Raw genomic sequence first — 12,168 nt, 5'->3', positions numbered from 1 at the left:
CCCCAAGCCTACACAGATCACATGTACCACAATACACAAATGCATACACAACTTAAATAATCACTCCAGGCGTATAGGATAGTCTAACGTTTTTGCTTTAAACACAAATCAGCATAGTGAATTCATGATTTATCAGATGCCAGTTTCTTCCCTTGTCTTCACTAAACTAATTTGTTTCATATTTAGTTAAACATCATTTAAAATTTTTTCAATCATTGGAGTGTACTTTTAAACTTAATATTCCAAGATTTTCTTTTGCAATGACATTTTAACATATGTAGTTAGATTTCCGAAGAACTGCATACTGAAAAGGGAAGCTTTTCATATCTTAATTTTAGCTATTTAAAGAACAATTAAAACTTGCTGGTGTTTCAGAAGGCATTTAAAATTTCCTTTGTGCCTTCCTGATATAAGTTATCACTGAGAGTTGCTTACAAGATATTTCAGTTACAGTGTGTGGTATTTGGTGTCATCTACACAGCCACAAAACCATTTATAATCCCAAATCGCCTCATGCAAGGCAGCCTTTATAAGTAGATTATGTAGGATAAGGTATGACCTGTATATAGATGTGCTTTTATTTGTCAAAGTTATTTCTAAACTCTTACTGTTGTTACTTAAAGCCAGGAATGTGTGTTTGAATTGCATTGATAAGTTGCAAGGTATAGTCAGAATTATAAAACGAAAGAGTTTTCTAAAAACAGATGCAAATGACAACACTGTTGTCCAGTATTTTAAGCCACATGCAACTATGTAGCACTCCCAGCAGAAAATATTTTCTCAGACATTGAAAATAACTTGTTTTGATGGCAATGGAAAGTGCAATGTTTTATAACATTTAGATATTACTGGAACACAACTACTAAAGTAGCTCTCCAGAAAAGCACAGAGAATTTATCAGTTAGCATGAACACATATATCTCTGACAACCCTGTCTTTTCTAACATAACTTAGATTACATTGCTCCAAGATACATGTTCATGATTTAAAAAAAGACACAAAGCAATAATATGTCTAAAATTATACTGAACCCATAAAAAAAAACAGAACTACAATTTAAAAATACTTGTCAATTTGACTAAAATGCATATATACTCAATTTCCTTGAGCTTTTATGTTTTCTTCTCCCCATTGGAGGAACAATATCTATAGTAATTGTCCAATGCTACTCTGGCTGTAGGCAGCTTCATCTTTACAGTTTTCTTCAATTCCTCTTGCGAATAGTTTCATTAACTGGCAGTGAACCCTGAAAAATATCAAAAACATTTAATAAGAAATGAGTATTACATATTCAGTTCTAATAACTTGCAAATTGCAAGCAGTGAGACAGTTTCTTTTTCCAGATTACAGATTCTACTCTCTCATTCTTGATACAATTATCCTCGGCAAAGAAGGCACAGTGCTTTCATGTATCCCTCATTCCTGTTACAACTCTTCTTCCACACAGAATGTTCTATGGGGTGCAGAGATGAGCTGATTTTATTGATACACAACATTTATAAAAACCACTTTGGATTGCTAAGGGGTGATGTTTAAACAGAACTCACCTGCATGCAAATACTTTGTACTGATTTTGGTTCCCTCTGTTCTAAAAGCATGCAAAATCAAGCAACCAAAAAAACTTGTGAAACAAAGGAAAAAAGCTCTACAAATTCCTCAAACCTCTACTCCATTCTAATTTGATTATTTTCACAACTGCAAACTTTCTCCATATGCCAAGGCTGGAGGTAAGACTCTGCTGTGTGTGAAAAACAACACAGTGTGGGTCATAACTCAGTATTTCTGTAAGACAAAAATGCTTGCTTGAGCTTAACAGGAAAAGATGTTTAAAAAGAATCCCTCCAAACATCCACTTCAAACACCTGTTTCCAAGATGTAGAAGCACAACTCTGAAGTCATACCATTGTTTCAGAGCAATCGCTTATAATATAAATGATTGGAATATTCTCTGGAAAGGACTCCAAAAGATAACAAAAGAAAAAGAAATCTAGTTTATAATTGGAAGACTAAAATTTGCTATGTGGAGGCACCTTTTTGGGATGAAAAAGCTAAATATTTTCTGCTGTACAAAGAGAAATATCAATATTTACCTCACTTCAATTGCTGAGCTGTCCAGAGTTTCTCCATCACAATTCCAGGTGCTATTAGCAATATGGCAGCAACAGGATGGATGATCTCTGCAGAACTGGCCAAACCGTTTCTTTCCTATGTCTGTGACACTGCTTTCATTGTCTTCTGAGAACTTTGATGTAAACTGAAAACTCTTCACCCGATAAACATCAACAAATGAGAAGTCAAACTACAAAGCAAAAATAAAAATAAAAATAAAAATCAATTACTTCAATATTTTTGACATGTTAAGCAACTCAGTATGCAACATTTTGTGTTCAAGAGCCTGTCCACTCCAATTTTCTAGAGGAGCTTACATACCTATGGCATAGAGTGATTTTTGTTTTTAAAAAACTGCAGAAGTCACCACCAACAAAGTCGAAGTGGAACCCTAATCTGACTCCAGAGAACACATTGTCAAAGGGAATACACACCTGATCATCTTGGTTTGTATGTCTGACAAGATATCGTAGAAAATCTAATCTTGAGCATTTACGAACTAGAATGAGGTCAGCTGAACCATCGGCCAAATGAGCTGCTGGTGAAAGACCTTTTGGACTTCTTGGACAGGCACAGCTCATATTTACTGCATTGATGGCTAGAAATTTCCCTTTAATAACCTTCCATTCTTCTTCATCTTCTGAAAGACAAAGGCATGGAAATAGGTTATTTGATCTACTCACAAGAACCTTTAAAAGCAATCACTCTTGGCAACTCAGAAGTTTCTACTGGGCATATTCATGCATTGTCAATTATTATCTAAATTAAACTGCTTTTTAAAAAATCATCTATTTTTCATATATTGAGAGAGGAAATAGCTTTCTCCCTTCACAGCGTGTGATAATCTACTAAAACTGCTCACCACTTCTGACATATGGATGTCAAGTTCAAGATCAGTGCTATTTGGGTAAATCCACAGAGCTCTAGGCAGGAAAGAAGACAGAGGCAAGCTACATCTCTTAGTGTGAAAGCTCAAGGGGGTTTTTAACTTTTTATGAATTTTATTTTTGCTCTTCAACATGTTACTCTTAAATTAACAGTGATGCAAAGACAGTGGTTTAGTATTTGGCTTCTAAATCAATATTCCTCTTCTGACTTCATGTCATAAATTGTGGTTTTAGTTTAAAAATACAAAAAAATAGGAAGAGATTACTCAGGGCTCAGCAAAGACCAGCAGGCAGCAGAGCTGTGAGTGTTTCCACCCTAACCCCAAATGTCTGAAAATGAATACTTTTAACTGACTTAAACTTTTGGGAAAATAATCACAGAATCACAGAATGTCTGGAGCTGGAAGGGACGTTGAGAGATCATCTAGTCCAACCCCCCTGCCAGAGCAGGACCACCTATACCAGATCACACAGGAAGCCATCCAGGTGGGTCTTGAATATCTCCAGAGAGGGAGACAAGAAAGAAGTCTTTAACATGAAGTCATTCTGTTAAGAGATTAGATCTAAATCAAGCTCAGATATGTGACAGCATCAACACAATCAAGAGGACGAACAATTTTCTGGAACAAAGAAACACTGGCAGATACTGCACAGTGTCATCTAAAGTGTATTTACTTGAATATGGATAAAAATAGATTTAAAATACTTTTGTATTTTTAGATAACACATAATTGCCTTCCCCCCTACAGTATGAAACAGGCATAAAGCAGCCATAACATGCCTTTTCTCTCCCCACTATAACTAGGCTGAGATATTTCAAATTAAAAACCACACAGAACTCTATGGAGATACATGTTCGGTGCCTGGGGTTCAGAGGCAAAATGCCATTGTTGATAATGGGGGTAAAACTGAGGAATGAACAAGAAAAAATATGATAAAGTTTGTTTATATGAGCTTGTTAGTTTCATCATCAAACTACAGCAAAGCAGAAGTTTTCAAGTGTTTTAACTGGTATGGACTTAAAATCTAATATTATTCAGTTCTCAGCATTTGGGTTAAACTTAAGTTATTTTCAAGGTGCTTCTTTGATGGAACTAGAGATAACATTTATTCTGTATGTTTCATGTCCTGAAATTCTGATATTCTTTACTGTCTTAGTTTTAGGAACTTCACATTTATTTTAGAGAATCATTATTACAACTTTCTATATAATTTTGGCCCTATCATCTATGATGCATTCATTTTGAATTGACCTCTTCAAAGCTTTATTAAAAAAAAAAGTCCTTGGAAAGTATATTGCAGTTGTTCTTTGCTTTTTGAACTCTTCTTGCTTCCTCAAATTTTTATTCATTGGAATTTCTTACTATCCACGCTTTAATAACAGAGCCAATAAAAAAAATAGAGCAGGACTACCATATGACAAAAAATTTAAAGGAAAATGATTTTACTCCTTTTCTGTTGATGCAATCCTTTTAAATTCAATATTTGAGTCATCTGCCAGAGTAGTTTTAGTTTTGCTTCCTTTATTGGTGATCTTGTTATGTTGCTTTCAAACAGGACATTAACTCCCTCCCCCAAAAAAACCAACCAAACCACAAATAAACACAAAATAAACAAACTCAGATTCAAAATGTGTATCTTCAGAGGTGAGAAAGACTTAAAATATGTGAAACTACAGAATGACATTGTTCAGGCTGCAGATAAATAAGGCCCTGCCCTCAGATGAAGGTAACTGAACAGAACATAAACAATTTGAGCTAGAACTATGTCTAGAACTATACAAACTCTTATTTACAAGAAATTTGGGGTTTCCTGATGTATAAATGGAAACTGATAGATCCTTTTGTTGCTTATCTGAGAAGTATTAATAATCTAGTCTATAGTGCATCTACCTATGTGTTTAACCTTTGAAGTAGTATGCTCACTGTATTAAGCCTTAAACTACTTAAAGTAGCATGGTTAGATATGCTATTGCACCAGACATTTTCACCTAGTGGGAAATACCATTCAGTACAAATTTCAGCACAGTGTTCAAAAAAGCTTCCTTGTTAAAATAAGAACAAAGTCAGAGTATTTATCACCTTTTAAATGACCAATGTTTTCATAACCTTCTTCAGGGTGCATCTCTGGAATAGCACAAATTACTCACAAAACCTATCTTTCATATAATATACAGGGGGGCATCAATGGCACTCATTTCAGCTGTATATTGTGTACATATACTGCAAGTTTCTGGAATCAGCATAAAATACTAACATTCAAAGTTTACTCAGCATATGTGCACAGATTTCTGCACAATACAGAGAAATGTGCTCCGTGATAGGCAACGCAAGCATCCTTCTAAACTTATCTAACAGTACACAAACCAAGTACACACAACCGACAACGCAGCCAATACATCCAGCTGACTAAAATGCTTATCTGAGGTGGTGATTTAAAAATCCTTTTTATTGCAAATCAGGAGTAGCTGATTGCTAGGGTTTGCTTACAAGTACTGCATGGAGAAGAGACTGGATTGCAGAGAAAGCCCACTACTAGGAGTAAAATGGATTGAAATCAACAATATCCTACATAATCATCTGTCTAATGTCTGGTGCAAACCTGGCTGAAGCAGTCTTGATTGCTCACTAATCTGCAGATTTCTTCTGCCTTTGCTCCTTTGCTAAATGAAAGCTAACAAATGACACTATGATATTCAAGATCTGAAAGCAGTAGCTGAGATGAAAGCACTATATATAAGCATATGTAACAGTAATTCAGGTTGGCATAGAAATCTATACACAGTTTTTATGCTACCAATGAATTTCTATAGCAATGCTACTCTGTGCCTAGAACCTGGCACAGATACTGTGCAAAATGACTGCAGTTATAAGAATATCTATGTCATATGTACCAATGTTGCATCAAGAAAATTAGTTTTATGCACTGGTCTCTACAAGAGAAGAAGAAAAAAAAAAGAAAGAGCTGCCTGCTGTTTCAGAGGTGTTTATCCAAGACAGCAGGCTGGGACCAGAGGCAAAACTTGTCCAACTGAATCTGCTTATCTTACTCCAGCAAAGCCACAAGTTTATCAGTATCAATGCATTCAGATTAGAACACAGTAGTCAGACATAAAAAAAGAATTAGAAGGATGACTGCACAGAATCTGGTATATTAACAGCTCCTTTAACAAAACCAAGAAGTCATGCCCCCTCCCAAAAAAGGAAAAAAAACCAACAAATCCATGTAAGTCTGCACAAGAGTGGGGGAAAAGACAGACTAAAATAGCATGACTGGAGAAAGAGGAAAGAAATCTCATTAATCATTTCTACTGAGTATTGGTGGGGTATTGCAAAGAAATAATTAGGTCTACCAGATCAGTTGTTAGTTGTCCAAGTTCACTGCCTCAGATTTATTTAATAAATGGCTTTACATAGGGTGACTTTTATGGTAACAAACACAACTTTTTCATCCTGATCTATTTGAAAAGTTATCTGAATGAAATGCTTGCCTCTATACTAGCCCACAGTTTATCAGTTAAGCCCTTCTAACAAAAAGAACACATAGTCTTAGGTCACTGGCTAATTTTTCCTAAAGAAACCAAACACTTCAAAATGTTCAAGTAATCAGTAGAATTTTACCTGATCTTTTTGAGGTTTAGGTGGAGAGGCTTTATGCATTTTTCCACATATTTACATGTATTTTCCTTGAACTTACAGAAACAGTGGGTTATCTAGTAACTTGCAATGTTTAAAAAAAAGTAACAAAACACACACACACTTGAATTCTGAAAAGCAATTTGCATAATACATCATCTTACTCTTTATAACAAATTACCTTCATGTTTTAATCCACATTCCTTGCGCTGTTCTGCCAGCTGCTGCTCACTTTTCTTGCAAATGTAACATCTGAAAACAAAAATGTCAGTTCAGCTCTTGAAAACAAAACTATTAGTCTCCTCAACTTCTTTGTTTTACCAAATCATTATAAGACCTTCCCCTACCACAAGATGCAGCATAGCATTGACAACCCTGATGTAATGTGAATCATGACAGCCCTGCATGCTGTATAGGTACTTGAATACAGTGCTGAAGTAAAAGTAGCAGTGGAAGACACTGCCATACTGGAACCAGTCCTTCATCTCACAAGTGCTAAGTACAAGGGAAGAATCACTTTTGAGCTACCAGCTTCTCTTTTGCTTAGAAAGCTCAACATACAGTTAGGCTTCCTTGCTGCAAGGCACATGGCTAACTCATGTACAGCTGTTGGCCACTAGGACCCTGAAGTTCTTTTCAGCAAAGCTGCCTACCAGGTAGTCAGTGCCCAATCAGTACTGTTGCATAAGACTGTTCACCCCAGATACACAATGTTTGCCTCTCCAGAATTTCAGGAGGTTCCTATCAGCTCATCTAGGTTCCACTGAACAGCAACTCTGATTGTCAACATGTAAACTGTTCCTCCCAATCTGGTAACATTCATAAAACTGATGAAAGCACACTCTGTCACCATCCCAGTCATTAATAGTATTAACCCCAATACTGATCCCCAAGGAACACCATTAGTAATGCTGTGGGACATGGAACTCAACCATAGTACTCTAGGCTGTCCTACATCCATCCATTTATGTAGTCCAGACTTCACTGATCTGGTTTTAAGAATACTACAGGCAACAGGCCTTGCTAAAGTCACAGTGTGCAACATCCAGTGTTTCTCACTCATCCACAGGCTGTGAGGCCTGGGGGCTGACCTGATCAGTGAAAACTGAGGCAAAAACACAATTTTCCAGTCTTTTTCATATCTTTCATCACTAGGCTCTCCATACCATTAAGCAGCAGGCCCACATTTCCTTTAGCCTTTTGTTATGATTGGTATACTTATATAACTCCCTTGTAAGAAGCAACATCCTTCACATTCTTAGTTGATTTCAACTCCACCTGAGCTTTGGCTTTCTGAATTGTGTCATCCCTTTACATTTGGGCCATGCGTTTGTGATCAACCAAAGTCACTTCACTTCCACCTTCTTTTCACTTTTCCTTACTCTTTCCTGTTGGTTTTCTATCATGCTTACTCAAGTATCTGCATAACAGAATGGACTGCTCTTGTGCTTTGAGAAGCTATCAACCAACTTTCCCAGGCCTGTCTTCCAGGCCAGTCTCCCATGGAAACTTACCAAGATTCCTGAATAAACCAAAAGCTGTTCTCCTAAAGTTTGGAGCTGCAACTGCTTTTTTTTTCTTTTACCTTGCTTACTTCTCTCAGGATTTAATAGTCTATGATCTCATGGTCACCACTGCCAAGACTGGCCTCAACTGTCACATCTCAAAGTTTCCTTTTCTGTAACAAGACCAGGAAAGCATTTGTCCTAGTCAGCTTGTCAAATGCCCACACAGTCATCATCACACTCCACAATTCTCCTTAACTGCATGTGTCCAGCCCATGGTGAGCAGCTGTGGAGCAGAATTCTGCCTGTGGCTGGTGAAAGACCAAAACTGAGACTGGTTTTTGCCTATGACTGTAACTGGTGAGAGAGACCTCCCTGTCCTTATCTCCACCCTCTAGCCTGTTTTAAGTTTTCTCTTCCCCATTCCTCCAGAGGCAGGGGGTAGGAGTGTTCGAGTGGCTTCGTGGTACTTTGTTGCTGTCTGGGTGGGCTTAACTCACAAGAACAGCATAGTAATAGACCACAAAAAATGACTGAATAGGCTCATTTTGAGGACAAGCCATGCCAGCTGTTGCAATAGCACTAAAACAATCGCTAAAATTGCTAGATCAAATTACAATGTGAACATTTGAAATTTTTTTATTAATTCTTCCCATCTGTAGAAGCTACAAGGCATCTGGACTTTTCATGTGTTAGCAGTAACACAGCAGAGTACCCTCAGCACCTTGTAACGTCTACTCTACCGCTACACTTTGCTTCATTTAAATTGAAGGCGGGGGGAACAGCTAACAAGATTTTATTACACTTTCATTTACTGACCTGATGAAATGAGGTGTTCTCTTTAACAAGTCAATAAACTTTTTTACAAGGTTGTCTCTTTTAGAGCAAGTGTTTTGACATTAAAGCCAACATTTCTGTTACCTCTGTTTATGTACACATCTTTTCAAACAGTTCATGTCAACAATCAGGAGGTAAACATTAGCCTACCCTGCTCTGCAGCTATCTTTATCTCTTGGCGATCCCAGTGCGTGTTTTGCTGGTTGAAAAGAAATTGTTCCTTCATAGTAATGATGAGAAAGAAAAGTCTTGAAGCCTACATTAAAAAAACATTAAAGCATTATAAATCCACATTGCAAACACCTCTACATACATCCTTTGATTGCTCTTTTCTTCCCTTGTCTAAGGACTTCAAAACGATAGTTGCTCTCCCCAAGCTCTGTTACGATGTTTTAGACTATAAAGGACAAGGAAATACCACATCATCAACTCAATTTTTTAACATTTACCAATAGTGCCATTACCTTGCTTGATATCTTTAAAAAACAAATAAAAATTTTAGCTATATGTCACCACCAAATCTTTAAATTGGCCTACCCTACTTAAATCCTGCTAATGCATCCTCTTTCCCTAACACAAGACAAACTGAAAGCAAAAAACTTTCCAGTAGCATAGGATTTATTCAAATAAGCTAATTAGGCTACACCTATCTCTATCATCAGTGCTGGAAGAAACACAAAATTAACAATTCATTCCATCAGCTCAATGTCCAAGACAGGAGTGCCTATCTCTTGCTAACTGACTGAAAAGAAAGTCAAAATGATTAGCATAGAAAAGCTATTATTTTTAGGCAGCTATCACTAGGTGACAAGGTGACATATACTTGATGTGGCTTTAATGAATATGATGTTAACATTATCCCAGAAGTTAGAGCTTTACATAATGTTGCCTCGTACTTGCTACTACAAGGAGTTGGAAATCAGGTTCAGTTTTTCTCTCATGTTTAAAAGCCTCAGAGAAGCTTAGTTTGGAGAGAGTACATCAATCACACCAATGTGTTTACATGCTGACAAAAGAATGTGATAGTTACACCAGTTACCTGAGTAATCATATCTTATCGGACCCATCCACCGCTTCTTTTCGCTATCTTTTAATAGATCTCCATAAAAACCATAACCCAGCAATGATACAGAGTACTTCAAAAACGTGTTGTTATGATGTACAGAAGAGACATCCAAAGGCTGGCAGTCACCTGTGAAGATTAGAAATGCAAGGTTCAGTTATGGCTTATCTTGTTTGTAGCTGCAGCCATGGTAATAGCTTCAATGTTACACTGTTTTTAGAAAAATAAAGAACAGATGTTGTGTCTATGTCATAGTATATATGTCATGTACCTATATACATTTCTTATATGTGCAGAAAGGAAAACTATATAATGAAGACTTTACACCCATTTGTTATGTAGGCAGTAGATGTTATAGAAGAGAACAATGCAGTATCGGTACATCTGTGGATATTGTCTACCTAGACTTTCAAAAAGCCTTGACACTGTTTCCCACAGAATTCTTGTGGTCAAACTGGCTGCTCATGGCTTGGATGGGCACACACTCTGCTGGATATAGCACAGGCGAACAGGCCCAAAGACTGGTGGTCAACAGAGTTAAATCCAGCTGGCAGCTGGTCACAAGCGGTGTTCCTCAGGGCTCAGTGTTGGGACCACTTCTGTTTAGCATCTTTATTGATGACCTTGATGAGGACAGAGTGTGTCATCATTAAGTTCGCAGATTACGCCAAGTTAAGCTGCACAAGGGTAGTGAGGCTCTACAGAGGGACTTGGATAGATTGGATCAATGGGCCAATGTTAACGGCATGAGCTTCAACAAGGCCAAATGTCATGGTCACAACCACCCTAATCAATGCTACATGCCTGGGGAAGTGTAGCTGGAGAGCTGTCTAGCAGAAAGGGACCTGGGGGTTCTAATCAAGAAGCAGCTGAATATAAGCAAGCAGTGTGCCCAGGTGGCCAAGAAAGCCAGTGGCATCCTGGCTTGTATTAGAAATGCTGTGTCCAGCAGCAGTAGGCAGGTGATTGTCCCCTTGTACTCAGCTCTGGTGAGGCCACACCTTGAGTATTGTGTCCAGTTTGGGGCACCTCAATACAGGAGATATACGGAGGTGCTGGAGCGAGTGCAGGAAGAGGGCAACAAAGCTGATGAAGGGCCTGGAAAATAAACCTTACGAAGGCTGATTGAAGGCGCTGGGGCTGTTAAGTTCAAAAAAGAGGAGGTTGAGGGGAGACCTCATCGCTCTCTACAGCTACCTGAAAGGACATTGTGGAGAGTCTGGTGCTGGTCTCCTCTCAGAGATAGTGATAAAACAGTAGGGAGTGGCCTCAAGCTTTAACTGGACATTAGGAATCATTTTTTTCACAGAGAGTGGTCAGGCATTGGAATGTGCTGCCCAGGTAGGTGGTTGAGTCACCAACCCTGGATGTGTTTAAAGGTTGTATGGATGTGGTGCTTGGGGATATGGTTTAGGGGTGAACCTTGTAGAGTAGGGGTATCAGTTGGACTTGGTGATCCCAAGAGTCTTTTCCAACCTGGATGTTTCTGTGATTCTGTAATCTACTAGATACTACTTCATACTGTATATAACGCTATCAGAGTACAATCCAAGCTAGAAGGGGCCTTAGGAGGTTTCTGATCAAACTTTCCACTCAAAGTAGGTTCAGCTATAAGGTCCAATCAGGTTACTCAGAGCTTATCCAGTCAAGATCTGAAAATTCACAAGAAGAGAGTACACCACCTGACATCTTCATAGCTTATGCTTTGGACTGGTGGTGGGTTTTGCTGGGGCAGGGAGTGTGTGTGTTGTTTCCTTGATCGTTTGGGTTTTTGGTGTTTCGGGGCTTTTTTGGTTGGTTTTTATTGCAGTGGATGTTTTTTTGTCATTTTATCATTTTTCTTCTGTTTCATTTTATGCCCATTGTCTCTTATCCTTCTAACATGGACTATTATGAAGAAACCTTTGCATAAGTGAGAAAGTCAAAAATCTAAATATGTGTATATATGCACAATTTATAATCCAGCTAAAATACTACGATACACTAAGGTCACTTGTCTCTCTAATCAAACTCCAAATGCCTAAACTCTACATATGCTGAGCAGATGTAACTATAGGTTACTAACAGCAAACCACATATGCAAACCTTTGCTACACTAGCTCTTAAAACAGCAATCCTTAAGCAGTCAATAA

General features: G+C 37.9%; 1 protein-coding gene across 1 annotated transcript in view; it reads right to left on the bottom strand.

Moving 5' to 3' along the window:
* Positions 1–227: 227 nt before the first annotated feature.
* The window catches only part of CERK (ceramide kinase), a 36,202-nt gene continuing 24,261 nt past the window's right edge, over positions 228–12,168 (bottom strand). The window contains exons 8-13 of the mRNA XM_054178476.1: positions 10,013–10,165; positions 9,124–9,229; positions 6,813–6,883; positions 2,544–2,749; positions 2,091–2,299; positions 228–1,246 (exon numbers count right to left, since the gene is read on the bottom strand). Coding sequence (XP_054034451.1) covers positions 1,147–1,246; positions 2,091–2,299; positions 2,544–2,749; positions 6,813–6,883; positions 9,124–9,229; positions 10,013–10,165 — 845 coding nt within the window. The 3' untranslated portion in view covers positions 228–1,146. The remainder of the gene's footprint in view (positions 1,247–2,090; positions 2,300–2,543; positions 2,750–6,812; positions 6,884–9,123; positions 9,230–10,012; positions 10,166–12,168) is intronic.

The sequence above is a fragment of the Dryobates pubescens genome, chromosome Z (assembly GCF_014839835.1).
Source record: "Dryobates pubescens isolate bDryPub1 chromosome Z, bDryPub1.pri, whole genome shotgun sequence".
Lineage (NCBI taxonomy): Eukaryota > Metazoa > Chordata > Aves > Piciformes > Picidae > Dryobates > Dryobates pubescens.
Note: the sequence above shows the minus strand (reverse complement) of the source record. Positions and strands in the feature narration are given on the sequence as shown.